The sequence below is a fragment of the Petaurus breviceps genome, unplaced genomic scaffold (genome assembly GCF_028583685.1).
Source record: "Petaurus breviceps papuanus isolate PSGF00001 unplaced genomic scaffold, PetGlider_PUasm1.0 582, whole genome shotgun sequence".
NCBI lineage: Eukaryota > Metazoa > Chordata > Mammalia > Diprotodontia > Petauridae > Petaurus > Petaurus breviceps.
Window position 1 is genome coordinate 4,449,093 of NW_027186390.1, and position 14,066 is coordinate 4,463,158.

The following is a 14,066-nucleotide window of genomic DNA, read 5'->3' on the forward strand; positions in this document are numbered from 1 at the left end:
AAATGAAACCATTTAAAGTTGTGATCTTTAGTTTTCTCAGCTGTAGAATGGCAATAATTTATTTTTTACCAGCTCTCTAGGTGGTTGTAAGGGAAAATATTTCATAGACCTTCAAGTGCTATATAAATATGACTTATTATTGGCCAGGTCCTTTCGACCTGTTTTTTTTTTTTTTTATGCTTGATACATTAACAAAAATGTATGTAACTGCAAGGGATACAAGAAGAAAAAGACAGACATTGAAAAACATGTTTTTTCATGATGTTTATTTTCACATTTGTCTATGTTTTTTAAAGATAAACTTTAAAAAGTTAAGAAATGTGAACATTCATGTTTATTCATAGTAAGAAGAATATCAAATCTACTGTTCCTAATATACTGCATTTTTCCCCCATTTGCTTTTCTAATCAGAATGAAACCATGTTTTGTTATTATGGTAGTTAACTATTAGATTGCTTTTTGTAATTTGATTTAAAACAGAAATGTGTATGTCTTTTCTGAATATGAAAACAGCCATTTCTATAAAATGTTGCATGACTTCCATGTTTTCTTTCCTCAGCTTAATAATCAACACTTAATGATTAGTGAAAAACAGCGCATAACCCAGTGGGAAGATTTCATGAAAGAGCAACACAGCAAGCAGGCTGCAGTGGATGAAGAGCACAAAAAAGCCACAGAACGTCTTAAAGAACAATATGCTGAGATGGAGAAAGATCTAGCTAAATTTTCATCGTTTTAGGACTTGAATAACAACTGTATAAAAACTTTTCTCTCCACTGTGCCAAAGAAAAAAAAATCGCCCAACTTGTCCTTTATTAAAAACTTAGCAATATGTTTTGGTGGTAATGCTATATCAAAGAGTTGATAATAAAGATAAAAACTTTTGGTAGAGTTCAGATTTAATGTTCATTATAAAAAGAAAAGAGTCCTATATGCCTCCAAGTTTAAGTGCCTCTGTATAATTATTTAGGTGGGGGAGTAGGAGGAAGAATGGAATGAATCGATTCTTAGACCATCAGAATTTGCCGTATCCATGCCCACTGAATAGATAAGAAAATGGCAAATGTAGCAGAATTCTCAGGCTCTGAAAGATAATCTAATCCATTCTCATACATGAGAGTTTGTATTGGATTATTATGCTTGTCTAGACAATGTATGCAACTAAATACCAGTCATCCCCAGACTATAGGAGGGGAATGCATATTTTTCTTACATGAGTAATGTTCACAAACTACTAGCCTTGAAACAGCTTGGAGTAAAGAGTTGAAAATCAAAACAGTTTCAGCAACAGCAATGTCTTTGTTGAACTGTAACCTGCTCACTTTAGGATATTGGTGTGAACTGTGCAGTCACATCATGACCACATATTCCAGTGGATAGCAAGATTCTCTCTTATGAAGACTAGTGGCCTTTTACCATGTAAGATTTTGAACTTTGAAAATTTGTTTAAGGAAGAGCTCACCAAAAATTTGGGTTATGCTTTTTACCCTTTTCAAGAACCATGATCTTACCCATAGTATTTACCTCATTATATGTCTGTTTTGCAGGGGATTAAACTTTTTAGGTTGAATAGTTATGCACACATTTTACAACTATTTGAGTAATCAGTCCCTCTGGGACTGTATATGTATTCTGGCTCTGGAAGAACCAAAAGTGTTGGCTCATATGGCAGAAAGTCCATGTTAGATATCAAGATGTTTTTAGTGACAATGTGTGTTCTTATAAGCAAATGTATTATGGCATAAAATGCTGTCATCACTGTGATCTTTAAAATATGCATTTAACAATCCTACCTGGAGAATGTAAGTTGTATTTCTTTATTTAGTCTTTGTAAATCAAGAAGAAATCAAATGCAATAGTAACAAAAAAAATATGTTGCAAATGAATCCTAAAACATGGATAAATATTTCAAATTGTTTTATAACTGCTATGCAGTGAAGAAGGGAACATGAAGAAAATATTCAGCTCTTGTTATCTCAGTGTTGTGACTACATAAAATCGACAATGGTTGCCTGTGTAAATTTATGGCTTAGTGTCAAAGCTCCATTCTTGGCAGCATGTTGAAAATGTGATTAAAGTTAGTAGAGGAGACAGAATAAGTATTTGAGATTTCTTTCAATAACACTGAACTCCAGCCAACTTTCTCTGTCCGCTACCGTAAGCCTGACAGGTTCATCAATCATCCTGTGGTACATGGAGTAAAAAGAGTCCTTGCCGACAGTAAGGCATGTTGGAATTTTGTTAATTCTCTTTAGTGGATGGAAAAAAAAAAACCATAGTTCTAAAATATCCCACACAGGAGAAGTAAGGAAAGCCTTAAATAAAAATTCTTTTTTTAATGGAAGATAACTTCTAGAATGTCTTTACATATAAGCACATTCAACAATGAGTGGGTACTGTAACCAAAAAAAATTAGGTCTATGTGCTTCATCAGGAACAATTTAAAAAGATGATTGCCTGACTGGAGTCCAGTTTTTCTGTTTGCTTGTGTTGAAGCCCAGTTGAAATGAGCTTACTTTACCTTATAAGAGCTCCAGAAAAACTTATAATCTGAAATCATTTGACAAGGATTATTAACATTCAAGATAAAAAAATGGAAAATATATTCTTTGTAACAACTCCTAATAGTATTTTTTTTTTTTGCTTTTTGGAGGGGACAAGGTAGGGCAATTGGGGTTAAGTGACTTGCCCAAGGTCACACAGTTAGTGTGGTGTTAAGTGTCTTATAGTATCTCTTTTTCACTAGAGTTCAATGCTGGAAGATGATTTCCTAGTAGTGGACACTATCCCTTCTATTGCCCAGAATGACCAAATCACTTTTGGTCTATATACCATAGACAAGTGTCAGGATGATAACAATAAAAAGTTCCAGTAATTTGTTTCCAATTTGTCAAAGATAAAGACATGAGTTACTATATAAAAACATAATTTTGATGTATTTCTTGTAGTAAACAAAATGAAGATTTAATAAAATCTACTGTAGAATTACCTTTTCCGTCTTAAAACATAACTGCTATGCTACTAACTATATACATATATATATATATATATCTCTCAAAGGCCTCATTAAATAGTAATGCCTTCTTGTCATTGATATTGCCTTATGTATTACACAACAAATTGCTTCTAGTTTTATTGCTATTTGTAAGCAGGTGAAGGGGAAGCAGAAAAGGGCAACATTGTATTCTTCCTGCCCATATGCTTTACAATTCTGGACTTTTTCCCAATTTCTTTGAGTTCTTGTTGTGGTTTGTGGCAATGTCACATGTCATATGGATCAAAGATCATAGATTTAGAATTAGAGGAGACCTTAGACCCTATCTAGTGCAACTGCATTATTTGCAGATGAGGAAACTGAGGCCAGAAAGATTGACTTATCCAACTAGCAAATGACAGAGGCAGGATATAATATGAATATATAACTTCTTTATTAGTAGTTATGAACCAAAGTGCTGTGAAACACTTGGGTATCATAAGTACCAAAGGGAATTCTCCCCTTTGCTTCTAGAAGGACACAAATTTTGCATGTGAGAAAATCTCCATCTACCCACTAAAGCATTTTAAGAGTGTTTGAGCTTGTGCCAGTAATACTGCCCTAGACACTTAGGGCTGGGGCTGTTTATTTTTGTCTCAGGAGGAAAGGTGCAAGTAAAATATTTTAAAATGAATTTAAGTTGTCTTCAGTCAAAAAATTTGGGAACCATTATAATGCATATTTATCTGATGCTTTGCTGAGTTCTTCAGAAGAATTTTGCAAATGTCATGATTTTTCAACAGCATTATTATGAATTGAAGCATTTAGCAAGTATTATTCCCATTGTAAAAAAGTAGTCATTGAACTATTTAGTAGTTGTAATCAAAGGTTATAAATGTGTCATTGTTGAATTAGGAAATGGAAGCTGCATTCATTAATACACTTCCACTGTATATATTCCTTTTCTTCCACAGCTACTAAATACCATGCTGTTTTTAATGACACAACTAGCACATCTGCAAAATTATATGTACATTTTTGCATAGAATAAAAAGTTCACTTCATAAGGGAAGATCCTTTAAAACTATTCCAAAGACACAAAAGTGTTAAATGTGTTCCATAAATAATGGAAAAATACATACCGATTTTATAAGGCGATGTATTTCTATCAAAAATAAAATTGTCATTTTCTTTTATGATCTGTAAAGCTGTGTTTTCTCATCTTGCCCCACCACTGCCAAAAATGGATTTTAGGTTTTAAAGGAATAGGAAAGTCCTCTTCCTTTCTTTGCTATTATGTTTTACTGTCCAAAAGAAAAATTGGTTCTGAAAAAGTAAGCCTGACCATAGAAAAAGACTTTGCAGTTCATCTTGAAAATACATTTAGCTAATGTGCATTTATCTTGATTTCAAACTTGGTATTTTCCATTCAGTTTTTGGAACGGTTTTTTATAAATGAGCTATGCATGCAATGAGTATTCAGTAAATGTTTTGGATAATGTTGAAAGAAAACTAAACATTAGTAAGTCATAGACTTATTGATGAAAGCAAATTAATTCCAAGTTAGTTTATTTCTAAAGATAGAGTAAAAGCATAGTAGTCTAAATCATAAACTTTAGTGTATTTAGGTAAGTAAATATAAAAATTAAAGTCCTTCCTATTTGGTTCTTTTTCAAAAAGAGTAAAATGGGGTAGAAAGGAGGGAGACATTGTTGTCCACTAATTTAGTAAATCATCAAGAAACTACAAGTATGGTGTAGCTCTCAAATAATGCTTCAGATTCTGTGAGTGAATATTATTGAAATTGCATAGTGAAAATTTATCAAAGCAGAGTGTTCTTTTCCCAGTTACATAATTTTTTCATTTACAGAAACTTTCTCAGACTATACACACGGAAAAAGGTAGTGTCTGAAATTCAGCTATTATGGAGTAATCTGGACTTTAAAAATAATTTAATACATTTTTAAAGTGGAAAATAGTGTGGGGTACATGTTTTCCACCATCTCTCCTCAAAATAAGTGAGCATATTTGCTCTTAAATTTTCCAGGAAAATTTCACCTTTAAGTTGAGACCAGACTTGGAAAATTTCAGCCCTCAAGGCAGATGTTTCAGCAGTTCTGAGTGATAGCTGTGACTTTGAGTGAGTTTGATAATATATAATTAGGTAGATGGTATATTATGTTGAAAAATGCAGGATCACAAAATTTTCAGTTATGATAGTTCCTGTTCATTTTTATGGCATTAGCTATACTTGTTAGTGTAGTGCAAAGAATGACATATGTCCTGACTTTTTTCTTGGATTCAGTGTAGTTATTTTCCTTGAAAAAACAAACAGATAATTAGGTATTTATCTAACATTAAATGCAAATTTATTCTCTGCCAAAAGATCATTGTTACATAAGAAAAAAAAGTTTCCTCTATTGTGTACCATATGTTTAATAAAATTATTTACAAATAAGCTAATGTAATTTAATCTTCCGTAAGTAAGCTTTTAAGGTTTAAAAGTTTACTTTTAACTTGGAATTAGAAAATGTACAGCTAAAACCAGCAGGTGTCACTGTATTAACAAATTTTTCCCCCATTTCTCCAATATATCTATGACCACACAGTGAAAATGTTAGGAAATTTATGATTTTACTAAACATAAAAATAAATTAAAATACCAACTTTTGGACAAGAAAAAGGTCAAATCTAGTAATACATTACATTTTTTAGAAGTTGTTTAGTAATTATGTTTAAAGTTGTCCTTGTTTCCTAGGAAGTTAAATATGTCCAAATATTTTCTAGCAAGATATATAACATGGAAAGGTTGCTAAACATTAGTTATTACACTTTTTGTACTGGCACTAGATATATTTTTAAATATATTTAAAATTTTGTTTCTATGTATAACCATGCTAAACTCTTTACTAATTTTGTATTAAGTCAACTTACATTAATAAATATACAGGCAACAGAGCACGGTGGATAATATATTGGGTTTGAATCAGGAAGATCTGAATCAAATCAAACTTCAGGTAAATTTTTCTTGTTCAGTCACTTCAGTTATGACCAATCCTTCATGACCTCATTGGGAGTTTTCTTGGCAAAAATATTGGAATGGTTTCCCATTTCTTTCTCCAGTGGATCTGTTGTGTCAAACAGTCAGAGATTAAGTGATTTTCCCAAGGTCATACAGCTAGGAAGTGTCTGAGGCTTGATTTGAAGGTTTTCCTTACTCCAGGCCGCGTGCTCTATCCACTCTGCCATTACCAGCTTCCAAATAAATGGACCACCTCCTCAGATGAATGATCCTAAGCAAATCACTTAACCTTTGTGTGCCTCAAGCATTTTCCTAAGACTTAGCTTCTTAGTCACAGACAGGAAGAAAAATAAACTTATTATATGATTATAGAATTTTACTGTACTGAGAAACTGTTGTTTATTGTATCTTGACATGGTACTTGACTTCAAGAAGTCTATAGTCTAGGGAAAATCAACACTTATAAACTACCTTCTTTGTGCAGAGAACACTATACCAGGTGTGTCAAGAGATGGAAAGATTAGATAAAAATGATCCTTAAAGAACTTCTAGTCTAGTATCTGGCACAAAGCAGTATGTGATTAAGTGAGAGATGCTACTGAGAATGAGTTTTAGCCAAAGATGAACTTAAACTATCAGTAGAACTCAGATTGGTAGAGAGAAGGAAGGGAGTATACTGGATGTGGGGGATAATGTTAACAAAGAAGAGATTCAAACAAAAAAAAATGGACTTTCCCATGAGGACTGCATGGGAATACCTAGAAAAAATAAAGCAACAGATAGCAATGACTAAAAGCTCTTTAAAAAAGAATAGGAAGGAGAATAAATGGAAGAGATGGTGGGAAATCTTACTCAGCAGACTCCTTGAAAATTAGAATGGATCAAACCAAACCAGAATTCTAAGAGAAAGAAAAAAATATTAGAACAAAATCAGAAGAATATAAGAAAATGTAAGATACTTGATATCAAAAACAACTGAATGAAAATAGGTAAAGAGATGATTTTAAAAGTCATTAGATTGCTTGAAAACTGTAACTTTAAAAAGAAAAAAAAGCCTGGACACTGTATTTTAAGAAATCAAAAGGAAGCTACCCAAATCTCTTAGAATGAGAAGGTGACGGGGGCGGCTAGGTGGCACAGTGAGTAAAGCACCGACCCTGGAGTCAGGAGGACCTGAGTTCAAATCCGACCTCAGACACTGAATACATACATGCAAAAATCTAGTCATGTAACCTTGGGCAAGTTGCTTAACCCCAATTGTCCTCCAAAAAGCCCCAAAAAAAAAAAAAAAAAAAAAAAAAAAAAAAAAAAAGAACAAGAGGGTGAAGTAAAGGCAGAATCCACCAATCATCTCCTCAAACTCCAAAAGGAAATGTCTCAGGAATTTCATAGTCAAAATCCAGAGCATCCACTTAAAAGAAAGGGACAAAGGAAGGGAATAAGCATTATTAAGTGCCTACTATGTATCCCAGCACTGTGCTAAGTTTATGAATATCTCTTCTGATCTTCACAAGAACCCCGTGAGGTCGGTACTCTCATGACCCCATTTTATAGTTGAAGAAACTGAGGCAGAGAGTGAGATAAAGTTGTCTGAGGTGTGATTTGAATTCAAGTCTTCCTGACTTAAAGTCCAGTGCTCTATCCACTGTTCCTCATAGCTGCCTCTAGAAAAAAATTATGCAAACATTCAGAAAAGAATTATGAATGCTTAATAGGAATACATAACTAAAACTTCTACTTCAAATGAGAGATCTTAAAATATATTCCAGAAGGCAGATAGCCTTACAATCAAGAATAACTTATCCTGAAAAATGACTATAATCTAACAAGGGAAAAAATGTATCTTTAATGGAATAGAAGATTTCAAGTATTTCTGATGAAAAGACCAATGCCAGAATAAGAATTTTGAAATCAAATACAAGAATCAAGAGAAACTTAGAAAGGTAAATTTATTTGAGAAATTTGAAGGTGATTACTAATGATGCACTGGTAACATTCTAATAGGGAAAAGAAACAATTGTCCTTTCATAATCTTAATATCTTCAAAAAGTATTGAGAGTTAAGAAAAGAAAAAATAGAGGTCCTGTGGTGCACTGATTCTGTTTGGGGGGGGGGAGGGGTTTAGGAAGAGAAAGAGAATGAAGGGTAAAAAGAATATACTGGTATAGAAAAGAAGGAAATCGAACATGTCATAATTGTGATTCATGAGAAATGTATACAAACAGAAGGAAGTAGAGGGACTGGATATCAGATAAACTTCATTGTTATCTGAAAGGGCCAGTAGAGTGTTGAACACAGACATGGACACATACACATGTGGAGTATGGTATAGAAATACATAAAACTCAAGATGGAAATGAGTGGGGCTAGGGAGTGGAGGGTATAGGTGGAGGTTAATACTAGGGAAGGAATAGTTTCAAGCTAAAGAAACTTCCTGATATTGAGGTGGGGAGGCATTAAAAAGAAACAAAAAAAAATGGAACTGGAATTCAAGGGGAGTAGTCATCATTTGGAGAATGACTGAATAAATGTAGGTACATGAATGTAATGGAATATTATTGTGCTATATGAAATAATGAAAGAGACCATTTCAGAGAATCCTCAGTAGTATAAGTGGATGCAGAGTAAAGTGAGTAGAACTAAGAAAAATAATTCATATGAGCACAACACTGTAAAGAAAAGCAACTTTGAAAGACTTGTCTGACCAGAGCAATGACCAGCTATGCCTCCTGAAGACCTGTAATGAAACATGCTACTTATCCCCTGACAGAGAGGTACCAAAAAAGACATGCAGTTTTTGGTCATGGCAACCATGTGAATTCATTTTTCTTACTATGCTTATTTACTTAAAGTTTTTTTTTTCTCTCTTGGTTTTTAATTGGGAGGTGAGGGGAAGTGTTAAAGGGTTAGCAATAATAATAATAATGAGAGAGAGAGAGAGATGGAGGAAGGGAGGGAGAGAGAGAACACATTTGTAAAATGTATGAAAGAGAAAAGGAAGTTCAGAATCACAGAGGAGCAGGACAATCTTAAAAGTACTACGTATAATTTATTATATATATATATATATATATACATATATATATATATTTTGAAAACCCAGTAGTATCAAATGGAATCCCATTGTTTGCTATACAATCCTTTTTGTTTTCTGCTGTGTATATGGAAATGCTTATTTTTGTGTACTTAAGATCAGAATGAAAATAATAAAAAAAGTTAAGTTAAAACTGTCTTATTTTTTTAAATTCACTCATAATTATGAAAAGAATATATATTATATATACATATGTGTGTATACACACACACACACACACATATATATATATATATGTGTGTGTATATATATATATATATATATATATATATGTCATTGAACTGATTTAGCCAATGAGAATAAATATCTCTTGGGAAAGTTTAGAACCCAGCACATATAGAAAGTGCTATGGACTTAAAGTTGCAAGATTTGGATTTATTCCAGACTCTGGCACTAAGTTTTATTACCAAAATCTATCTGATCTTCAATGCCCTATATGTAGAATGGAGATAATATTTAGACTGTTTACTGACAGGGTTGTTGTGGAGAATGTGCTTCATAAACCCAAACGGCTTTTTATCTTTTTAAAGATAAATCTTTAATAAGATTTAATAAACGATTGAATCTTTTTAAAATTAATTTATACACAATTATATACATATACATCTTCCCCAATAAAATATAGATTTCTTGAGATCCAGGACGTTTTGTCTTTGTATCCTTAGATCTTAGCATAGTTCTTGGAACATAAATTTTTGATTTGATGATTGATTGCTATTGGAAGTTGGACTATATTACTTTGAAGGTCCCTTTTAAGATTCCATGATTCTGTTGGAAACTTGCCACTTTCACTTACTATTTCTCTTTTCCTCAGTATGAAAAGTGAAAAATGAGCAATGCTGTATAAATCACCGATGTTATATTAACAGTCAACATGATTAACATTATCCAAATGTTGTATATCTATCTCTCAGGCTTTCTTCAGGAACCAAGGAAATGTTCTGCCAAAGCAGTTGTCTATGTCCTCATAGCCTAAGTACACTCATTAATAAATTTCAAGGTGGTCCCAGAATATTATGCCCTTAAAATATTTTATGGTTGCCCAAGTCAATGTTCATAAAAGACACTTCTTAAATCATTATCTTTTTATCATATGAAGTAAGTTAATTTTTTTTAAATGCTAGTTGAATTGTGGTTGGTATTGCCTGTGATCAGTTTTATGTATACCAATTATATATGTGTTATGTATTATATTATGCATGTATAAGTAAATTCAGTTTGAATTTGCAAAATGTTGTATGGACTTGGCAGGTACAACTAGACATCAGTTCATCAGAAAAAGAGATCTGAGCAGGATGAATATGAGTTAATAGTGAGCTATGGCAGCCCCCAAAATAACGTGACCCGAGTTTGCATTAATCCAGGACTAGGGAGGTCATGATCCTGTCATACCAGACCTACTGTATCCAGATTATTGTATTCAGTTCTAAGTACCACATTTTAAGAATAATATTGATAATCAACAAGCATGTGCCAGGCACTATGCCAAGCACAAGAGATACAAAGGTCAAAGAGAAACAGTTTCTGTCCTCAAAGGACTTCTATCAGGGAAGACAACATATATGTGTATAAGTATATATAGACTATATGTGTAACTGGTGCATGAATTGACCACTCCCACATGTAGTACCTCCCATTTTTCCCCTCTAAGTGCTTCAACACCTATTTATTGCTGGATTGGCCCACTAACTCTATACTGTTCTCAGAGCGACAGCTATAGTTTCCCAGAGAGGATCATCATTGCCATTACACTCAGATTTTCTCTGAGTCCTTGTGAGAACCTGTTAACAGGAAATAGGCCTCCCTTACTGACCATTCCAGCTCTTGAACTCCGGTGTATGCATTTCTATTTACACAACAGCCACTCACAGTAATGACACATTTAGATCTTAAACATTTACTTCTTAATAAGACAGAAGAAATATCAGATATTCATAAATTAAAACAAAGGAATAAATTATAACTATATCACAATCCACAATTAAACCTGCTAAATTTTGAAAATGACAAATAGCAACTCTGAGTAGCAGTAACTCCTACAATTCAAAGCAGAACTTAGCAACAGAGCTTTAAACTTTAAACTTTAAAGTACATGCCTTCTCTTCTTCCTTCCTCAAAATTTTTAGCCTTTTTCAAATTAAAATTTCAAGATAAGATAGATCCTGAAGTGTAGGTCTGATTATGTTACCCCTACCCCCATTCCCATTAAGTAAACTCCAATGGCCATCTATTACCTTCAGGATTGAATAAAAAATGTTTGGCATTTTAAGCCATTGATAGCTTAGTCTCCTACATTTTCAATTTTCTTATGCCTTACTCCCTTCTGCATACCCTAATATCCAGTGTCACTGACTTTCTTGCTGTTCCTTACAGCAAGACAGTCCATCTCCTGACTCTGGAAATGCTCACTGATTGCTTTCCATGCCTGCAACTCCCTTCTCATCTCAGCTTCCTGGCTTCCCTGCCTTCCATCAAGTCTCACCTAGAAGTCCTGCTCCCACTGCATCCAGGGCCATCTCTAGGTGTCCTGATGTGTATTTCACCACTGGACCCAGATGGCTTTGGAAGAGAAAGTGAGGCTAGTGACTTTGCACAGCCCTCCCTCACTCAGATCAAATTCAATTGCAAGGCATGGCATCACCTCCTTGATGTCACGATCCTCTTCAAGAATGAAGGACAAACAACAGTGACAAAGTCCCACATTCCACAAGAAAACTTTTCCAATTTTCCTTACTTTTGGTGTCTTCTCTCTGAGACTATCTTCAGTTTATCCTGCAGATGTCTTTTTTGTTCATAGTCATTTGTATGTTATCTCCCACAGTAGACAGACTGAGCCCATTGAGAACAGATTCTATTTATTGCTTTTCTTTGTAACCCCAGCACCTAATAGCCTAGTATCTGGCATATAGTAGGCACTTAGTAAATGCTTATTGCCTATTAATTGATGGATTGCAAACATCATATAACTAACAAATTTCAAATATTTTATATAATTAGCATGTTTCATATTTGAGAAAAATAAATTTTTTCTCATTTAAAAATAATATATACATATATAGGTATAAACATTCATGACAGTAATTTTATACACATGATTATATCAACAAATAATCAAATGTATGACCTAAAATTCCATATATGCAAATATAACAATAATACACTTCTATCAGTATTTTATAATCAGTTAGAGAAAACATTTCTATAATGAATGTTATAGGGAGGCAAAGTCAAGATAGCAGAGCAGCAGCAACCAGTATGGCAGTGTCTCCATCTACTAAATTTTTCTAAATAGTTCTATAAAATTCATCAAACCTAATCCTGATGGGGAATTTGTCAACAGGTTTCCAATCCAGGTTTCTTCTTCCTCTTATGTACAGTACTCTTTTCACTATACCTACTCACTGCCTGCTCCATAACACATTCAGTGGAATTCCTGAACCACCAGCTGCCTTGACTCTATACTGTACCATTATGCATATAACATCTATATTTGATTCTTTCTTAATTTGACACTTCAAAACTGGGCTTTCACAATCCCCTGATTCTCTAAAATGATGGCCCAAAGTTTTTGAGCTACTGAAATTTTGCACGGCCAATTCCCTTTGCAGCATTTAGCTGGATTATGTTATTTTCTATTGCTTTTAAACTTAAGGAGTCAAGTTTTGTAAATCTTTACATGACACACCCATACAGCTGGTACCACAAATGATGTCATATTTCAGGAAAATGGCCTAACATATTCCATGTTGTCAAAGGTACTTCTAAGGATAAATATGTTTTATTTCTAGTTCATAGAATGTTACATCTGGAAAGGAACCTTAGAGATCATTTAGAGAAAAGTTTTCATTTTACAGATGAAGAAATCAAGATCTAGAGAAGTTAAGCAATTTCCCCAAAGTCATACAAGTGAGTAGGGATAGAGCTCATATTAGAACCCAGGTGGACTGACTCCCAAGCCTACCACTTCAGGCTACTACTGTTGGTCTTCAATTCAGCACAAATTAGAAAAGTCTTGTTTATTCAATGGATCTGCTGGACTATTTTCATCATAATGGATTTTGTGCTAAAATTTTCATTCCTGAAAACTAGCTTTGCTTACGATCCCTCTAAAGAATGCTATTGGTATGTGGACAGGTTGTCTGGGGCCAGTTTCTTATCTAGACCAAATTCAAAAAGTCTGGGTACAGAGTAGTGATTTGGACTGCATGTTTTTGTTTTTTTAACTAACACATGTATGGACCTTGCTAAAAGCACATTGCTGCCCCCATCTAGGAACAATGCAGTACACACCATTTCCTGAAAGAATGGAGTTGGAAGGCAATTATCTACTCACAAAACAGGCTGAAACAACAGTTCCTGATATTCTTCTCAAATAGTTTAACTTCCCCAAGAATCCGGAAAAAATAATTCCACGAGACGGTGTTGTGAATGAAGGTATGACATTTCAGCTTCCTTCACTGGAATCCAATAACCAGAGGCAATAAATTACTGAGCCATTTGGCATTATTGAGAAAGGTTCTGTCTGTGGCCAAGTGTTTTTCTTCATTTCAGGAACTGTGTGCTACCTTTATATCCTCCTTTGTACGATGATAGCCTCACGTTCTTTCTTTATCCACTTCAAGGAGCCCTTCCAAGAATTCCCTGCAAAAGTCACATCTTGAAATGAACTTGTTTCTTGATCTTAAGCTTATCTAGCTTTTTGCAAGAGGACTATGGGACTTTTACTTAAGCATTGACAATGTTAAAGCAATTCATTTACATTTGAATGATTCTTAAATGAGTAATTTATGACAGCAAAACATGTATTTTGCTTTCCCACTCAGTAAACTTCATTGGGTTCCTATTACCTCTAGAATCAAATATAAGCTCCTCTGGCCCTTAAAGCTCTTCACAACCTGGCTCCTTCCTGTCTCCAGGCTTCTTCCACACTTTCATGTCTCCACCATCCAGCCATATTGGCTACTTGCTGCTCCTCA

At 33.9% G+C, this 14,066-nt stretch overlaps 1 protein-coding gene across 2 annotated transcripts in view; it reads left to right on the forward strand.

Moving 5' to 3' along the window:
• The window catches only part of BLOC1S5 (biogenesis of lysosomal organelles complex 1 subunit 5), a 72,288-nt gene extending 58,683 nt beyond the window's left edge, over positions 1 to 13,605 (forward strand). Inside the window, exon 5 of one of the 2 annotated variants that reach the window (XM_069103520.1) lies at positions 13,363 to 13,605. In XM_069103520.1, coding sequence (XP_068959621.1) covers positions 13,363 to 13,497 — 135 coding nt within the window. In that variant the 3' untranslated portion in view covers positions 13,498 to 13,605. Of the gene's footprint in view, positions 1 to 559; positions 4,171 to 13,362 lie in introns of those variants that run through there. The other variant, XM_069103519.1, reaches the window with a different exon arrangement.
• The last annotated feature ends 461 nt before the right edge of the window (positions 13,606 to 14,066 follow it).